The 15,593-nt window shown below is 37.5% G+C and overlaps 1 protein-coding gene across 3 annotated transcripts in view; it reads left to right on the top strand.

The window, feature by feature from the left end:
- ARHGAP42 (Rho GTPase activating protein 42) overlaps positions 1-14,807 on the top strand; it is a 141,394-nt gene extending 126,587 nt beyond the window's left edge. For all 3 annotated transcript variants that reach the window (XM_085064512.1, XM_085064517.1, XM_085064506.1), the window contains 5 exons: positions 1,048-1,428; positions 2,513-2,669; positions 3,138-3,200; positions 9,207-9,286; positions 9,496-14,807. In XM_085064512.1, coding sequence (XP_084920638.1) covers positions 1,048-1,428; positions 2,513-2,669; positions 3,138-3,200; positions 9,207-9,286; positions 9,496-9,584 — 770 coding nt within the window. In that variant the 3' untranslated portion in view covers positions 9,585-14,807. The remainder of the gene's footprint in view (positions 1-1,047; positions 1,429-2,512; positions 2,670-3,137; positions 3,201-9,206; positions 9,287-9,495) is intronic.
- Positions 14,808-15,593: the final 786 nt, after the last annotated feature.

Below are 15,593 nucleotides of genomic sequence, written 5' to 3'. Positions count from 1 at the left end.
TGCTTATCTTCCATTTTGTGGCATCTTTTAACTTTGCCTGAATAATATCCTTTAGATACTGTATTCCAATGATCATAAGCACCATCTTTTTAACCTCTGTGAGTCACAGCAGCACTGTTGAGTCAACTGATTTCTCTCAGATGAGGAAGGATGTTTGATTTTAGGCAAGTCTTGCATTGCATACAGTGTTTAACATCATTTAAAGCAGACTTTATATTCTAATCTCAATTTAGTCTGCTTTGAAACTCAGTAGTTCATTAGATGAAGTTCATCTCATTTGCTTGCAATATGATTAGTAAGGTTGGGAAACAATGAAATACAATCTTTTCTGTCCCCTTGTAATTCAGTCAAGGACAAACAATCAGAACCATCACTTGGCTTTTTTCACATGCATGTTGACATGGTGGTGTTCAGTCAGAAGTTGGATTCAATGATCCTGGAGGTCTTTTCCAACCTAAATGATTGTATGACTTGTGTGATGCTACATTTGGTGGCAGTTTGATTGCCACTAGGTCTGATCCAAGAGCTCTCACACTTGTGTTTTGCTTATTAGCTGAAACTCAGCACTTGTGTAATCAAATTCCTATTAGTATCTCACTTGCACCTTGACAGGCTGAGGTAGAAGCAGAGGTTCTCTTCTTACAAATGAAGAACCTTGGAGTTGCTTGAGAGGGAGCCTTCTTGCAAGACTTCTGGCAATAGCAATTTCAGATGTACTAGATGATTTTAAGTCATCATTTAAATGAAGCACGGACGCAACTATTTTGCAGGAAATAAAGGGAATCTGTATGGCATCAGAAAAAAGATACAAGGTTCAAATGGTAGGGAATGATAGAAAATTATCAAAAATGCATCTGACAGAAAATGCATCAGCCAGTCTTGCAACTTTCAAGGGACCAATGCTCTTTAAAGGGGCAAGACGAGTCTTCAAGTTTGTAAATAAAAAAAAAAGAGTAAGGTACAAAGGTGGCATGAAAGAACTGCACATGATTACAAAATATAAATTATTTTTTTCACTCTCTGTTTCTTTCCCTGCCTCCTCCCTAGGTGACTCGTACAGCAGTAGCCCAGACAGCACTCCCATGGGCAGCATTGAATCTCTGTCTTCTCACTCCTCGGAGCAAAACAGCACCACCAAGTGCACACCCTCACAGCCAAGGGAGAAATCAGGAGGGATTCCATGGATTGCTTCTCCCCCTTCTTCTAATGGCCAGAAAAGTTCAGGCCTGTGGACTACGAGTCCAGAATCCTCATCAAAGGAGGATGCAACCAAAACAGATGTGGAATCAGACTGCCAAAGTGTAGCTTCTGTCACTGGACCAGAGAATGCCTCTCCACCAACAGACCTGACCAAAAAGAGTTCCTACAGTCTGTCTGGGCTGAAAAGGTCTTCAGCTTCTTCTCTTAGATCAATTCCATCAGCTGAAGGTAATTTCTAAGGTCTTTAATCACATCAGTGCTAACTAATGCATCAGAAAACAAGAGCTAGGTCTGAAAGCTAATGATATTCATTAGTATTTTTTGTTTGTTTGTTTTTAATTTTTTGGTATGTTCTTTATTTTTCAAACTGCTTCTGACACATTTCCATTGCTTATAACCTGCACAGTTCACACAGCTTAAAAGACATGTTTCTCAGAATTTAAATCACTCTCAATCCTTCTATGATTCATCTAAAAACTGTAATATTAGACATAGAATAATACTATAGATTAGAAATATTGGTAATACAGGTATTGGGATATAATATATATATATCCCAATAGTTTAATAGATATATTTTGGGATGTCTGTGTTATGACAGATTTTAAAGCATTATTAAGAATTGGCTGGTCTTTGGCATGAAGAGAGAAGCAGATGCAGTTCTTGTCTTACAGAACATCCATGCAAACAAGGCAGCAGTCCACAGACAGGTTACCTGAACGGACACATGTCAACATGCCTTATATTCATTCAGAGGACTTCCTTTGTGTGCAATACAGTCTGTACACATACAGATTTGTTTTATGAAGTTACAGTGGCAATTGTTTTAGGCAAATCATGATCATTTATTCCTAAGTTTATTTTTTTAACTCTGTGAAGCTTCTGTGGATATCAAAATGTTAATTCTTACAAGTGATGTGGGCTGATTTCACACTGCTTTGATCAGCTGACTTCCTAAAACTGTTCCTATGTGATTTTTTTCAGTTTTATGCAAAGTATTACTTCATAAATGCTTTTATTGTCACTTTTTAGTGATTGTACTATGTAGCCATGTAATTGCAATGTAATTTTTTAGCCTTCTGAATTTTAACATCATTTCCTCACACTTTCTGTTGGTACTTTTCTCCTGGCTTTTTGCCTGAAAGGCTGTTCTTTCTGGCATATAGTAAGTAGTTTCTCTACCTGTTTTGACTCCTAAAAAAATGAAAAAAAAACCTCAGCAACAGCCCAACTTTTGCTCTGCACTTTACACATCCTGTGAAACATCTTCAAATTAGCTTTAATGTTCCCTATAATTTGGTGTTTTCTTTAGGTAACAAAAGCTGCAGTGGATCTATACAGAGCTTATCTTCAGCAGATACCAAAGATACACTAAAGGCTCCACCAAACCCTGATTTGCCTCCCAAAATGTGCAGGAGATTAAGATTAGATACTGCATCAAGTAATGGTTATCAAAGACCAGGATCTGTGTAAGTCATTAAGGCCCTTTGGAGATCTGTGTTGTTACAGTATTGTCTACTATAAAGTGATTCCAGAGAAGTACATACGTAGCTGGAAAAGCATACATGAATACTTGATTTTAATATTTCTGTATTTGTTAATTATTTATCTAGTTTTGTTAAAATTGTAAACAAAGGAGATGGCACAAAGTCTATTTAAGTCAGTTGAAAGATTACCTTTGAGATAAGATAAAAATGTATCTTTGAAAATTATTAGTAATTATTATCTCTGGTCCTTCTGGAATTTAATATTTCCAGGAGCAGAAATGCTATTTACTTTCCATGCTCTTATATCCAGAAGTAAATCAGATTTTATTTGTGTAAGTCCAAAATTGGAGGAAGGAATTAAAATTAAAATGTGTTCATGTCTTTAGATTAATAGGTTAAAAGTGAAAGTAGTGTGTGTAGTGTAAAGCAAGATGGTGCATTTACTTTCAGAGTGGCTGCAAGAGCTCAGTTGTTTGAAAGTGCTGGTTCACTTAAACAAGTTTCTTCAGGACGGTAAGTGCTACATACTGTTTAATATTCTGAAAGATCCTTTCTGTTTTGCTGGCTTCAGAGATTGAAACAGAAATGTTGGAGCTTTTTTCTGTGTCTTTTGGGCAGCATCATGTGGCAGGTGAAATTTTTGTGGTTTATTAACTCATCCTTTCTTCAAAACAAAGCTAAATGTAATAGAGAATGACAGCCAGTCTGGTTATTCTCTCACCTGGGGAAATAGTGACAGTTGCTCAGGTCAGCTGTCTGTTTAAGGATACAGATACAAGAGAAAATGAACAGTATTTCAATTAGGATGAGGGTGCTGTACTTTCTCCCTACAGCTGTTTGTATGGAATGTCTTCAGCAGAGTAGCAAACTTGCTGATTTATGGTAATTTGCTCATATAGGCAGGTCTTGAATAACATCTACTTTAGAAAGTTCAAGATTAACTTGATCAGGATTTCTGTCTTTACAATCACACCTTCCATGCCTCAGTGTCTGTCTGAAGAAACTGTTGACCTTTCTTTTTGATAGTGTGCAGCAGGAAGAGCTGACATTTTCTTCACAATTGTTTGCATTTATTTGATGGATTTGATTCATTTTTATATTAAATGAATTTAGAATGTTCTGGTAAGTATTTGTCTAGGAAGCAGTATCTTCTGTACATTACTACTCCCCTTAGAATTAATAGAGCAGATAAATAATTGGATGTGGGAAAAGGTCTGTCTCTTTTTTTCCTGTCCCAACTTTTCAAATTCTTTGAGACAGAACACAGATTTTTGTCCACAGCTTTACTCAGTGATACACCCACAACTTATCAGAACTGTTAAGCAATGAAAAAAAGATGTCAATCCATGAATCCAAAGGTAGTAGCCTAAAGAAGCACAGATGTAAAAAAGGAAGATGCCAACATGGTGAAATGTGTGGCCATGGAATGTGGCTGTCCTCTCTGGCAGATCTAGCAGGGAGGGAAAGAAAAACCTTTCCTCCCCACTCATTTTGTGAGAGAAGCAGCTTTCAGGAATCTAGGCTGTTCTTGTTTTGTGTAGTACATGAACTGTAAGATGACCAAAAAGGAGGGTGGAAGGGGAAGAAAGGGGTTTGAAAAGAGCAGGGCAATAATTTAAGGAAGAAAAATATAAATGAAGGGACTGGAATGTTCTTAAGCCAGTGCCCTAAGTTGAAAGCAGTGACTGCTTCACCAGTCCTGCATCATTTCATCTCCAACACTGTTCCTTTTCTTATTTTGTATTACTTCCTTCTTTCAGACTCCCCCCGTTGTTCCTTCAGAGCCTGTGCCACCTGTATCTGTATATAAAAATCATGTCAGAAGCAAAAATCTGACAAAGGGAAAAAGTAGCAGTTTGATAATGGATGTGGAGAGCAGATAACAAAGCCGAAAACACTGAAAGGCTGAATAGCTCCTCTACTTCGGCCTTCATGAGAAGGCAGAAGAGCAACAGTAGAAAGGAGAATGGAAAATGAGAGGTTAGCAGGCAAAATGAGGAAGAAATCAGAAGTAGCTCAGCTGTTCTTATAGTGCTGCTTAAGTCTGAGTACAATTTTGCAATTCAGAGCTAGCTTTTATTTAGCTGCATGTTGTGAACATGAAGGCTGATTTAAAACCTTAGGATAGTCTTTTTTTTTTTCTTTTTCTTGGCTCTGAATTATGTAGAAATTGTGGTAATTACATCTTGATCATGCAGTGGAAAGGCTTCCTGTGTTCATAACTCTGCTAACCAATGAATATACGCAGGACTGAGTGTAAGACTGAGAAACTACTTTTAAGCTGCCTGGTTTCATACCAGAAAAGTCAAGACAGTGTTGGACTCTCTGCAGGAGTAATTTACCCTGCCAAGATAAATTTTGAGCTACTGCTAACCTATACGTTATAGAATGTAAGTAGCTTCCTCCCTTCTTGAAGCACCTGTTGCCTGTTGTGTTCTTTTGTACAGCAGGCAGATCAAAAGCACCTGTATGGCTTTGCAGTCTCACATTGTTTTTCTGCATTCCAGCAGATAATTCTGCACTTGATATTTTACTGCCACAATGGTCAGGTCCTACTTAATTTCTTCTTCTATGCAGTCTGCATTTTGACTTTGTATGGTGCAACAGGTCTATAATGAGGGCGTGACCTCCTTCTTAATGTATTATTTGACCTGTTTTCTCTGTTTGTATGCATGAGTACATGCTCCTGTAACACTACAGGGGTTTTTTAGTCAGAAAGACAAGAGACCACAGTACATGTGTTAGGATTGGACAGGGAAGACCAAAATGTTATGCCCTGTCTAGCCTGTGCACTTTTTCTGACTACAGTGTCTTTGACTTCTCAGTCTGCCTGTTTCCTGACTTGAAGTCTATTATTCATCAGTCTCCCTCACTGTGGCATTAAGCTACTGTGTACACTGAGATCAGTCTCTGTTGCTAATCTAGTATGCACTTGAAAGAGGTGAATAAGTTTTCTTGCTATTTCCACGGATAATGCAGTTAGGTAAGTCTTAGTCAGGCCTGAGGTCTGTTTATTGCAGCCTCTATACAGAAATGCACTAACACATAATCCCTGACTACATTTTCTTGACTTTGATTTAGAGGTACACAGAAAGTCAAGTCTCCTGAAGTGAGAAACTGCATTAGGAAAAAGAATTTTCATTAGAAAAATTGGAAGGGATAGATGACAGCAAGAGGCATTACCTTTCATCAGAGTCTCTAGGTTCCAGGCTGGGACTTTAGGAGCAGACTGATATTTTGAAGCCCTCTAGACGCATGCTCCCCTCACAAAGATATGTTTAAATATTCTTTTCCAGTCATTCTTGTGTTTCTATTTTCAGGCTGTATTTTGCATTTCCTAAAACCCCTGGACCAGGCCAGTGCTTTTTACTCAAACTTGGTTTTGAGTCTGCCATCTCCAGGGTTCTATAACCCCTTTTTCTTCCTGTAGGATAATATAAACTGATGAGTCATCTGAGAGAGATTCATATGTTTTCCCTCATTCATTCCTCTTCTGGCTTTGTCTTGCTAGACTGAAAACTCATTAGAGCAGGAGCATAGTTTTAAAGCTTGTTTATATCTTTGAAAATAGTTATTACTATTAGTATTAGAACTTTAGGTATTGTTGACTGTGAGTAGTCAAGTAAAAGAATTTATGGTCTGATGACTACTGATCCTTTAACTGGTAGTATATTTATCAATATGTGCTCAAAACAACCCTAAGTGAAAGTAAGGAAATGGAAAATGCCTTTTTCTCATCTGGAATCTATCCAGTAAGGTCAGGGAAAGAAGAAACTTCTAGGAAATGTGAGTATCATTTTCTGAAGTTCTTTTTTTTTCTTCTGCCCTAAAAAACATGAATCAAATCACACTCCTCTCAGGTTATTAGCATCATCTTAAAAGAACTATAATAGATGAGGGTGATCACATGCTTTTTAAAACCCTTGTTTCTAGGGAGAACAGCATGAACACCATCGGTAAGAATGTCCATTTTCATAATCACAAACAAAATGCCCAAAAACCTGCAAGCGCATTTCATGATCAGTGCTTCCAGATGGATAGGGTTGAAGTGAGTAATAACAAATCTGAGAACCTAAATAACCAAATCAAGTCTGGAAGCAATAACCCTGTGCTTGAAAATTGCTCCAGAATTATGAGTAAATATTCTTAATGTGAGTAAATATTCTTAATATGCTCCAGAATGATGAGTAAATATTCTTAAATATGTCTCTCATTATACCATCACAGATAGTAGATCACCCCAAGTAGATAACTTTGGGGTGTAATTGCTCTGCCTCAGAAGCAAAAAAGTGCAAAGAATCCTGTAATTCATTAGTTTTTGAGAAACTCACTTCTTATGTTTTTCTGTGTAAATGTCAAATGCTGAGAATATTTCTCTTTCTATAGAAGATTATTTTCTCGTATAGAGGTCTTTTCTAACCTTAGCAGTTCTATGATTCTATAATTCTAAGACAGAGTCCACGTTTTCTTGTCTTTTTTTTTTACTTTTAAGGTAAACATACTTGGATAAGGTAAAATTGGAGGTTGAAAACAGAATCATTTAATTAGAGAATATAGGAGAAGATTGCATTAATTTCTCAACTCTTTCTAGGGACAATAAAAACAAAATGTTGTATTTGAAGAATTACTCAAATTCTGCCTCACATTTAAATATTCTTTTAAATGTCTTTTGTCACAGTATTACTCAGGCGTCCCATTCTTAACATTGGTACTTGGCTTGATAGTCAAATTACTCAGATTTGAAATAATCCCCATGGTTTAGTAAATTCATTACCTACTACCTTGTGTTCATTAAAACTACAATAATCTTTAACAGTTACTCTACTGTTTTATATGTGTAAAATGGCACACAGGTGTATTGGATGTGCATAACAAGGGGTCATGCCAGGGTCAACCCATCCCAACAGGCAATGGCTGATTTGTAATTGTGTTACTGATTTGGGTCAGTATGATTAGAATATCTGTAGTGCTCTTTGTTGGCTTTCAGGAAAAATGAGTTTACATAATTTTAGTTTATGTGTGACCCTCAGTAGAGTCATCTAATATCCCTCGGCATATATATTATGTAGATTATTATGTGTAAATTTGTATAGATTCTATATAGTAATGAATTTTCACACCTGTCTTGTCAAGGGTAGATGGCCAGTTCTTCACAACAGGAGGTACCAAGGAGTTGTTTTGGAAAAACTCTACTCAGAGCAGTCTACACCAGCCCGAGAGCAAGCATTATAGCATTTAAGCAAAGTGAACAAACAGGGATCCAGTGCTCATCTTGCTCTAGTTAGCTGCTGGGATGTAACCAGAATGACCACACTAAAAATCAGAAATGTTTCCAGTGTCCTGAAAATAAGCTGCTCTTGGATATCATGGGTGCAACTCAAAATTCTTGATCTCCTCTGAAAATCTCATCCTGAGAATGCAACCCTTGAGGAGTCATTAGTTCACTTAAGATGAGGCAAAACATGCCATTTTGTCCAGTCACAAATCAGAGAACCAATAGAAAATCATTTTATTCAGAGGAAGAAATCATCTCTGGAAAGCTCTCACCTACAAATTTCAGAATATGTCAATCCACTCTCACACCCTTATAAAGGTTCAAATGAACTATAATGCTTATGATGTGGCACTGTTAAATAATCTAACATACAACTCTTTTATCTCACTATTTTGGGAGAAGGACATGATAGATTCCATGCCACTTGCATATGCACACTCTCAAAAAATATGCAGAAAATGTTAAACTTCACCACAGGTCACACACGGGATCATTGAGATAAATCCTGGCTAGAAGGAAACCCCAGCTGGCAACTCCCCATCACATCACACAAAGGTGAATAGTCAAGGTCATCTTCACTTAGTATAGTGTGGGTTTAAAGAAATTCAGAAAAATTGATGAGTCATATAAAATTGTTCTGAGTGTATAAGCCAAGGTATTAGGTAAAGTGCAGGAATCTAAAGAGAACTCCTAATTTTCATCTTCATGTTCAAACCGTCATTTTGTACTTTGCAGAATCATAGTGCCAGAAGCCAATAAGTGACTTTTCTGTCCTCCTTCTCTGGGACAGAAACATTACTACTTTTTGTCTCATGTTAACCTTCTTAGTATTATTTTCCTCTGCAGATCTATTAACAGTAGTTTCTCACAGATCAAGTTTTTAGACCTTTAATGACTTGGTGAACACTTTTGAATTTGTCTCCAGGCGATCCATGACGTGCTTCAAACAGTTTAGTACTTATTTGAATGACACCTTTATTTTAAAAGTTCCAAATTATATTCCTGTTTAAATATCTAAGTAGGATGTCAGTCTCTTTTCTGTAATAACATGCTTGTTAACTCCAGTAAGCTTGAAGTTATTATCTGCTATAATTCTGCTCCTCTGAACTGCTGTGTAACGAGTCGTTATCATATTGCATTTGTACAACTGCTTATTCCTGTACTTGGCAGGTTTTAATTTAATTTCTTTATAGCTTTTTCCTTGTTATCCTGTTTATTGCAAGCCTGTATGTTTTTTCTTTCAGGCAAGCAAAAGCCATGTATTCCTGTAAGGCTGAGCATAGTCATGAGCTGTCTTTCCCACAGGGGGCAATATTTTCCAATGGTAAGATATGTTTTACGTTGACATGTATTAAAAAAGGACCTATAAAAAACTGAACCATATCTGCAGAATGGGGGCATAAGTCCATTTTTAGCTCTCAGGTTTTGCCCTGATTTTTCAATTGCTCTTGAATAAATATAATCTAAATAAATATATCGAACATGTATGGGATTTTTTAACAGTGTTTAAAATGGTGTATATTTTTTTTGCAGTGTATCCATCAGTGGAACCAGGCTGGTTAAAGGCAACTTATGAAGGCAAAACAGGACTAGTTCCTGAGAATTATGTTGTCTTCCTCTAGTAATCTTTAGTGGACAGCACTATCTTCATGGTATCCATGGTAACAAATAATAAGCATTATGATTTTTATCTGACACAGATATGGGATCAGCCCCTTAGCTGAGTGGTAGATTTCCTTCAGATGCTGCAGCTGCAGGTTACAGAGCTCCCTGCCAACGGAACAGAATGTGATGAAACAGTTAACAGTTTCTGTATTGAGGACGGTACTCTGTTTAAATAACTTCCATTGTTTGCAAAAGGTTGTTCTGTTCTTCTTTTATGGGTAAGGAACACTAGAGCAATAAAATAAAAAAAACCTGCTATTTAGCTGCAGACTTTCAGGTCCGAGGATGTTGCTCACAGAAGTGTGAAATTTAGAGGCAATGCACTCTATGACATTTCTTGCAATCTCTGTTTTTTAATATGGAAAATAGTGGACTTTTTCATAATGTAAGTACTGCTTCTATTGTGATCTGAATTCTCCCTTAGAAAACTTGATTCTAAAGTTAATCCTAATCATTTCAAATAAGAAATTACTTTTCCATTAATCAGAAGTTTGAACTTCTGTTAGTCATTGAGTTACAATAAGGTATAGAATTTATACAGCTGATAGTATCAGTGTATACACTGCCTGAGCAGTGAGTGCTCATTCAAAATGTGATACATTTAATGAATGTTTCATTCAAATACTTATTAGATTTCTTTCCTTCTTTCTGTATCAGCATAGATAATATTAACAACTTTTATTTCAAAGATAACTGTCATCTGGAAGATATTCTCTCTGTGTCCCAGAACATCTGTAGAAAACAAGGAGATGCTGAATCTGGACTGATTAATAGTCATGTGAAGTGAGCAGTGAAAAACAGCAGTATGTTTTGAAACCTGAGATAAATTGTAACTCATTTTTTTCTATTGCAAATAAGTAAAATGACCTGTGAACTAGCCAATTTGATAAGCTATGAATGCTAAAAGCTCCATGTAGCAATAAAATTACTTAGTGTTATTTCTCCTGACTTCTGCTAAAATATTTGGTAAAGATTCTGTCATTCCACAGAATAAAAAATCCTTACTTTTCAAAGGTGTTGTAAAGACCTATTGATTGCTCCTGGTAGGACTGAAAAGAAAAAAATCAAAAATAAAACCAAATCAAAGAAAACCCCAGAAACCATAAGCAGCTTTCTCAATCTGAGCAGTTTTCTTGTACACTTTGAGGGAAAGCATGCACTGCCTGCTTGGCTACTTACCATTCCTGATTGAAAACCGAGACATTATCCTCCACATTAGTATTTCTTCAACATCAGTGCTTCCAAAAGAATTCACTGTTTCATAGAACTATCTAGGCTTAGTTTCATAGATCTGTCAAGGCTCAGTTCTTTCTTCAGTAGCAGAAATCAAATCTTCTGTTGATTTCTAAGTTGTACACTACTTCGAGAAAGTTTGAGGAAGAACTGCTGTTAGGACTAAAAACATCAGTAATTTTTTCACTGCTGCTTTTTTCTTTCCATAGCCCTTTTCTTGTTTAAATTGAAAAGTAAGGTTCATTGCCAGCACAAAGAAGCACATCAGAACATTCCTTACTTATATGTAGTGCATGACTTCTTCAGAGCAATTGCTGAAATACAGGCTGGTGGCAGAAGCCTACAAGATCTTTCTCCTCACTAATTCAAGTATTGAGTGATGATCAGAGAAAGAGAGAGGCTCAAAGAACATCCCTCAAAAAATGGTCTAGCTTTTCATATGGGGAGTCTGAGCAAAACTAACTGCAGGCAGTTGAGGACAGACCCCTTGCATTAGTGACTGACTGGGTTCTTTCTTCGCCCTAAAAAGTTTCATTAAGTCACAAAGCATGTCTCCCTTCATCTTAAATCCAGACTGTGCCCAGTGCATTGTGATGAAGGGTTGTTCTAGATGTCACTGTCAGTGAAAGCAGATGTGAGTGTGCATCATCATTTTCCCAGAGCAAATGTGAAAGGAAGGTCTTTCCTCAGCTGATAGAATCTTTCTTCATTTTAAGGCAAGCCAAGTTTTCTTAGTCTAAGCTGTTCCTGAAACTGTCATTGCCCTGAGAAAACCAACATGGTTTTGGTTGTGTTTTTGCTGTATTTCACAGCTCAAAAACTGTGGGCTGTCCAAAGGTTTACCTCTGGTGACCTCCCCAGGGGAAGTGCTGCTGCAGGCAAAAAGGACCAGAAAGGGAAGCAGAGCTTTGAGCAGAGGTTGGAGGCCCAGTTACATCTCATGCAGGCAGAAAAATCCAGTGATCAGGGGGAAAAATCCCAGCTTCTGTCTGGTGCAGGGAGTCAGTGGCAAACCTGTGCTGAACATCTTTGATGACTCTTCATACTTTTTACGGGCAATTTAATTGTTGTGAAATTCCTGAGGAATTGTGAAGTAGAAAATGTAGAAAATGTTTGCTCTTACTTGCTTTGTTCTAGCTTTGTTTACAAATAAGTGGGGAAAAAAACCCTAAGTTCAGGTAATTTCACATCCCCTGCACATGTCTCACTGTTCTCCAGTACTGTGTTTTGAAAGCAGCTGATCTGAGTGCAAGCTAGAGAAATCAAAGATGCCAAGTTCATGAAAAATTTGGTAAAACTGCAAAGTTCACTTACAGATTAGGCAAGTAGAGCCTGTAAGTGCTGTGGGAAAAGTTGTAGAGGAATTCCTGGAGGAATTCCTTTGGGAAGAGGTGTTTCATCTGTTCCCATGCATTCATCTCACATTAGACCGAAATATGGATTGCAGAAGACATCATAAGAAACTGGATTCCATTCATGTGCTGCTCACAAAACAAATCTGTCTTTTCCTCTGTAATGCTCTGCAGCTTGGTCAAGCCCTTCCTCTGAACTAGCCATAAATAATTTTTAAGTGATTTAGCTTTAAAATGGCATTTCCATCTGAAAAAGGTTATGTCCATTCTAACTTGCAGTTAACCACTCACTCTCCAGGAGTAGGGGTTTTCATTTTGGGAAATTTTCCATGGTTTTTCTTGTACTCTTCTCTGCAGCATTTAGTAGCACTTTTTGTATGATCTCACTGCTGGGTTGTGGGTGTCCCAGCTCTTCCCTGCCTTTCAAGAGGGAGTTTATCTCTACAAGAAGGTGTACAGTGAACCAGAAAGTAGGGGTGCAAAGACTGAAGGAGAGGGCAGCACAAGAGTTTCTCTAATGATGATACTCTCAGGCCTGACCAAAAATCATTTCTGATAATTGCAAAGAATTAGAAATCCATATAACATTTAAAAGGAGGTATAGTGTTTTGATAGTGCCTTACCAGAAAATTAGGCAATTTGAATTAAATTAGCTGATAGTACTGATTTACTATTCTTTATGAAAGTCAGATTGACTCTACGAGCAGAGGTTTAACAATTGTTTTCATTATCCTTCCTAAAAGGATGCAGCAGGTTTGTTCCAAATATCACTGTAGAACTCAAGGTAGATGATACATTGTTTTTGTTCTTTGTCTTGTGGAAATATTGTCTGTACCCACATATATAGTTAGCCACGTTTTTTCTTTGTTAAAGCTTTTGATACATGTTGCAGCACAACATGAATCAAATATATAGTGTGAAGGACTGATATATTGTATGATAAATATGTAAAGTATATTAATATTCTATATTCACACTTTTATTAATGATTATAAAGATTACATTTTTTGTGTGTAATTCCTATGAGTTCAGTATTAAAATGTCCTTGCCATATTTTGGCATTTAGAGTTATATGTAACAAAACTGTTAAATTAAACCATAGCTATCACTTATGTCCCTAACTAATCTATAATGTTCATTGTACAATTATTTCTGGAAAAAAAAGATGCACAGATTTGCTGACCAGTGCTATTCTATGATAGTAATAGTAACTTATTTTCCTTTTATCTATTTTCTGGTGCTAATCTCTATTCTTTGCCTGTAATTGGATTGAATTGTAATGTGCCTTTAGGAAAGCCATATTAGGAGAGGAAAAGTTGTAAAATTCTGCATTTCAGAACGGTAATTACAATAACAAAAAATAGCACTGTATGGCAGTAATTGGATTTTTGTTTTGTTAACTTTTCTCCCCAGCCTGTTTTCTACTTAATAAGATTGCATCAGAATAAATAATGAAACTAAAAAGCACATTGTTCTTGATACTTCTTTTCCTAAGGCAAAAGGCTGTGCAATTGTGGATTGAGCCGCAAGAAGAGAAATCCCAGTTGGAGAGTACATCCTCCAGACTGGGATAGATCTTCTCCACTGATGGAAACTCTCAAAGCTCTAGCAAAGTCAAACACAGACCTCTGGCAATTTATAGCGAGGATTTGCTGGCCAGAAGGCCCCAGAAAGGAGATGGAATATTCTGCTGACGGGATAATCTATGATCTAGCTTGGTGTTGTCGTTTATTTCAGCAGAAAGCTCTGCATGAATTGGTTAGTGGCCAGAGATCAAAGCCATGGGCAGCCTTAGTCTCTCTCTGGCTGGTCAGAGAGCCCTGTAGCTGCTGCTGCTGCAGCCAATGTAGCTCTGCTCCTGCTAAAGCCACACTGTCAGTCAGGCTGTATCTGTACCCACTGGGAGCTCTCTTCTTTTTTTGTTTAAGATTTTGCATGGGCTTTGGGAGTTTGCTTTGTTTTGTTTTAGTAAGGTGCTTGGTATCCAAACAGCCACTAATTCAGTGACTGAGGATCATATAGGTTCTTTAATTGTCCTGTGTGTGGCAGTATTTAATAAGCCATCGGATTTTCCTTGTTGTTTTAAGTATAGAGCACTGTGCTTCAACCCTTGGATGCTTCAGCTGAAAGCTGTTTTGCATCTGAGCTTTCTGGAAGTGTTTTATTGGGAATTGTCATCAAAGCTCTGGCACTGAAGATAGCACCATTATCTCTGCAAGAGTTTCTGTTGGAGCAAAGGGCAAAGCAGCTGAACAGGGCACATGGATAGTTTCAATTTTCAGTTGTATTTATGGCAATTTTGGAGGTATTAAAGTTTATGGGGTTTTCTTTAGATACTATATGGTATTTTAATAGGAAAGTATATACAATCAACTATATCTATTTAATAAAGTCCTACTAAATTATCTCATTGAACTCTCTGTTTATTTTGTAGTGTGGTTTCAATAATTATCTGCACTCTGTATATATCTCCATGTAAATAACTAGCATGATGTGTAAGCTGACTTTGCAGACATAATTCTATGTTGTACTTTACACTGTATTTCAAAAATTTGAAAAAATGTTTTTCAAAATAAAAATCCTTTATACACAAAACAGTTTTTTATTGTTTTTAAATTTGGGTTCTGGTTCAACCTTTTCTTTTTCCAAGTAACAACACTTTGGTTCTATTTCTATCCATACCTGCATTTTAGAGTAACATTTCACCCCTGAGGATGCTTTATGGACATGCACATATGAATACTAGCCAAAAGTCTGTCATCCACTGTCCTGGTCATATGGAAATCTCCAAAGATGTGGTTTTTGAGGGAAAAAAATGACAGCTTTGGATGGTAGGTAGCAAGAAGCAGAACCGTGTTATGGCAGAATCTGGCTGGTGAGATCTTTACCTCTGGAGATCAGCAGGTGGATGAGCTCACAGGGAGGGGATCCATGGCTCCAACAGCTCTGCCAGTTGGGGAAGCAGTGTAACTGCAGTGGCCTCTGCAAGTTCCCTTGCATGCCCTCCCAGCATCTCTGCAAGACTTCTTGCCTCACTTTTTGCAGCCCTCAGGCTGGAGTTACAGCTGTGCCTGAGGCAAAGGGAGCTGTGAGGTGGCCTGCCTTGCCTTTTCTCTGAAGGAACTCACCAGAAACTTGGGAGACCTTTATATCCTTGAAACAATCAGGCTTTGTTATGGTATAGACAAAAAAAACTGTGTTTCTTAAGCAAGATCAAACCAGCCAGCTGAAAACTCTTTCCCTGTTCACTGTGCTTGGGCTTGGATCATGCAGAGAAGTGCCCAAGCCAGGGAGGATGGATATTCTCCTGCATCCATGGCTGCTGGCTGCCATTTTCTGCCCTGGGCACCTTCAGGCTGCTGTGGCTGCTGCCTGCCAGCC

The sequence above is a fragment of the Lichenostomus cassidix genome, chromosome 1, assembly GCF_008360975.1.
Source record: "Lichenostomus cassidix isolate B80296 chromosome 1, HeHo_3.0, whole genome shotgun sequence".
In the NCBI taxonomy this organism is placed as follows: Eukaryota; Metazoa; Chordata; class Aves; order Passeriformes; family Meliphagidae; genus Lichenostomus; species Lichenostomus cassidix.
This window is presented reverse-complemented; position numbering and strand designations above follow the sequence as displayed.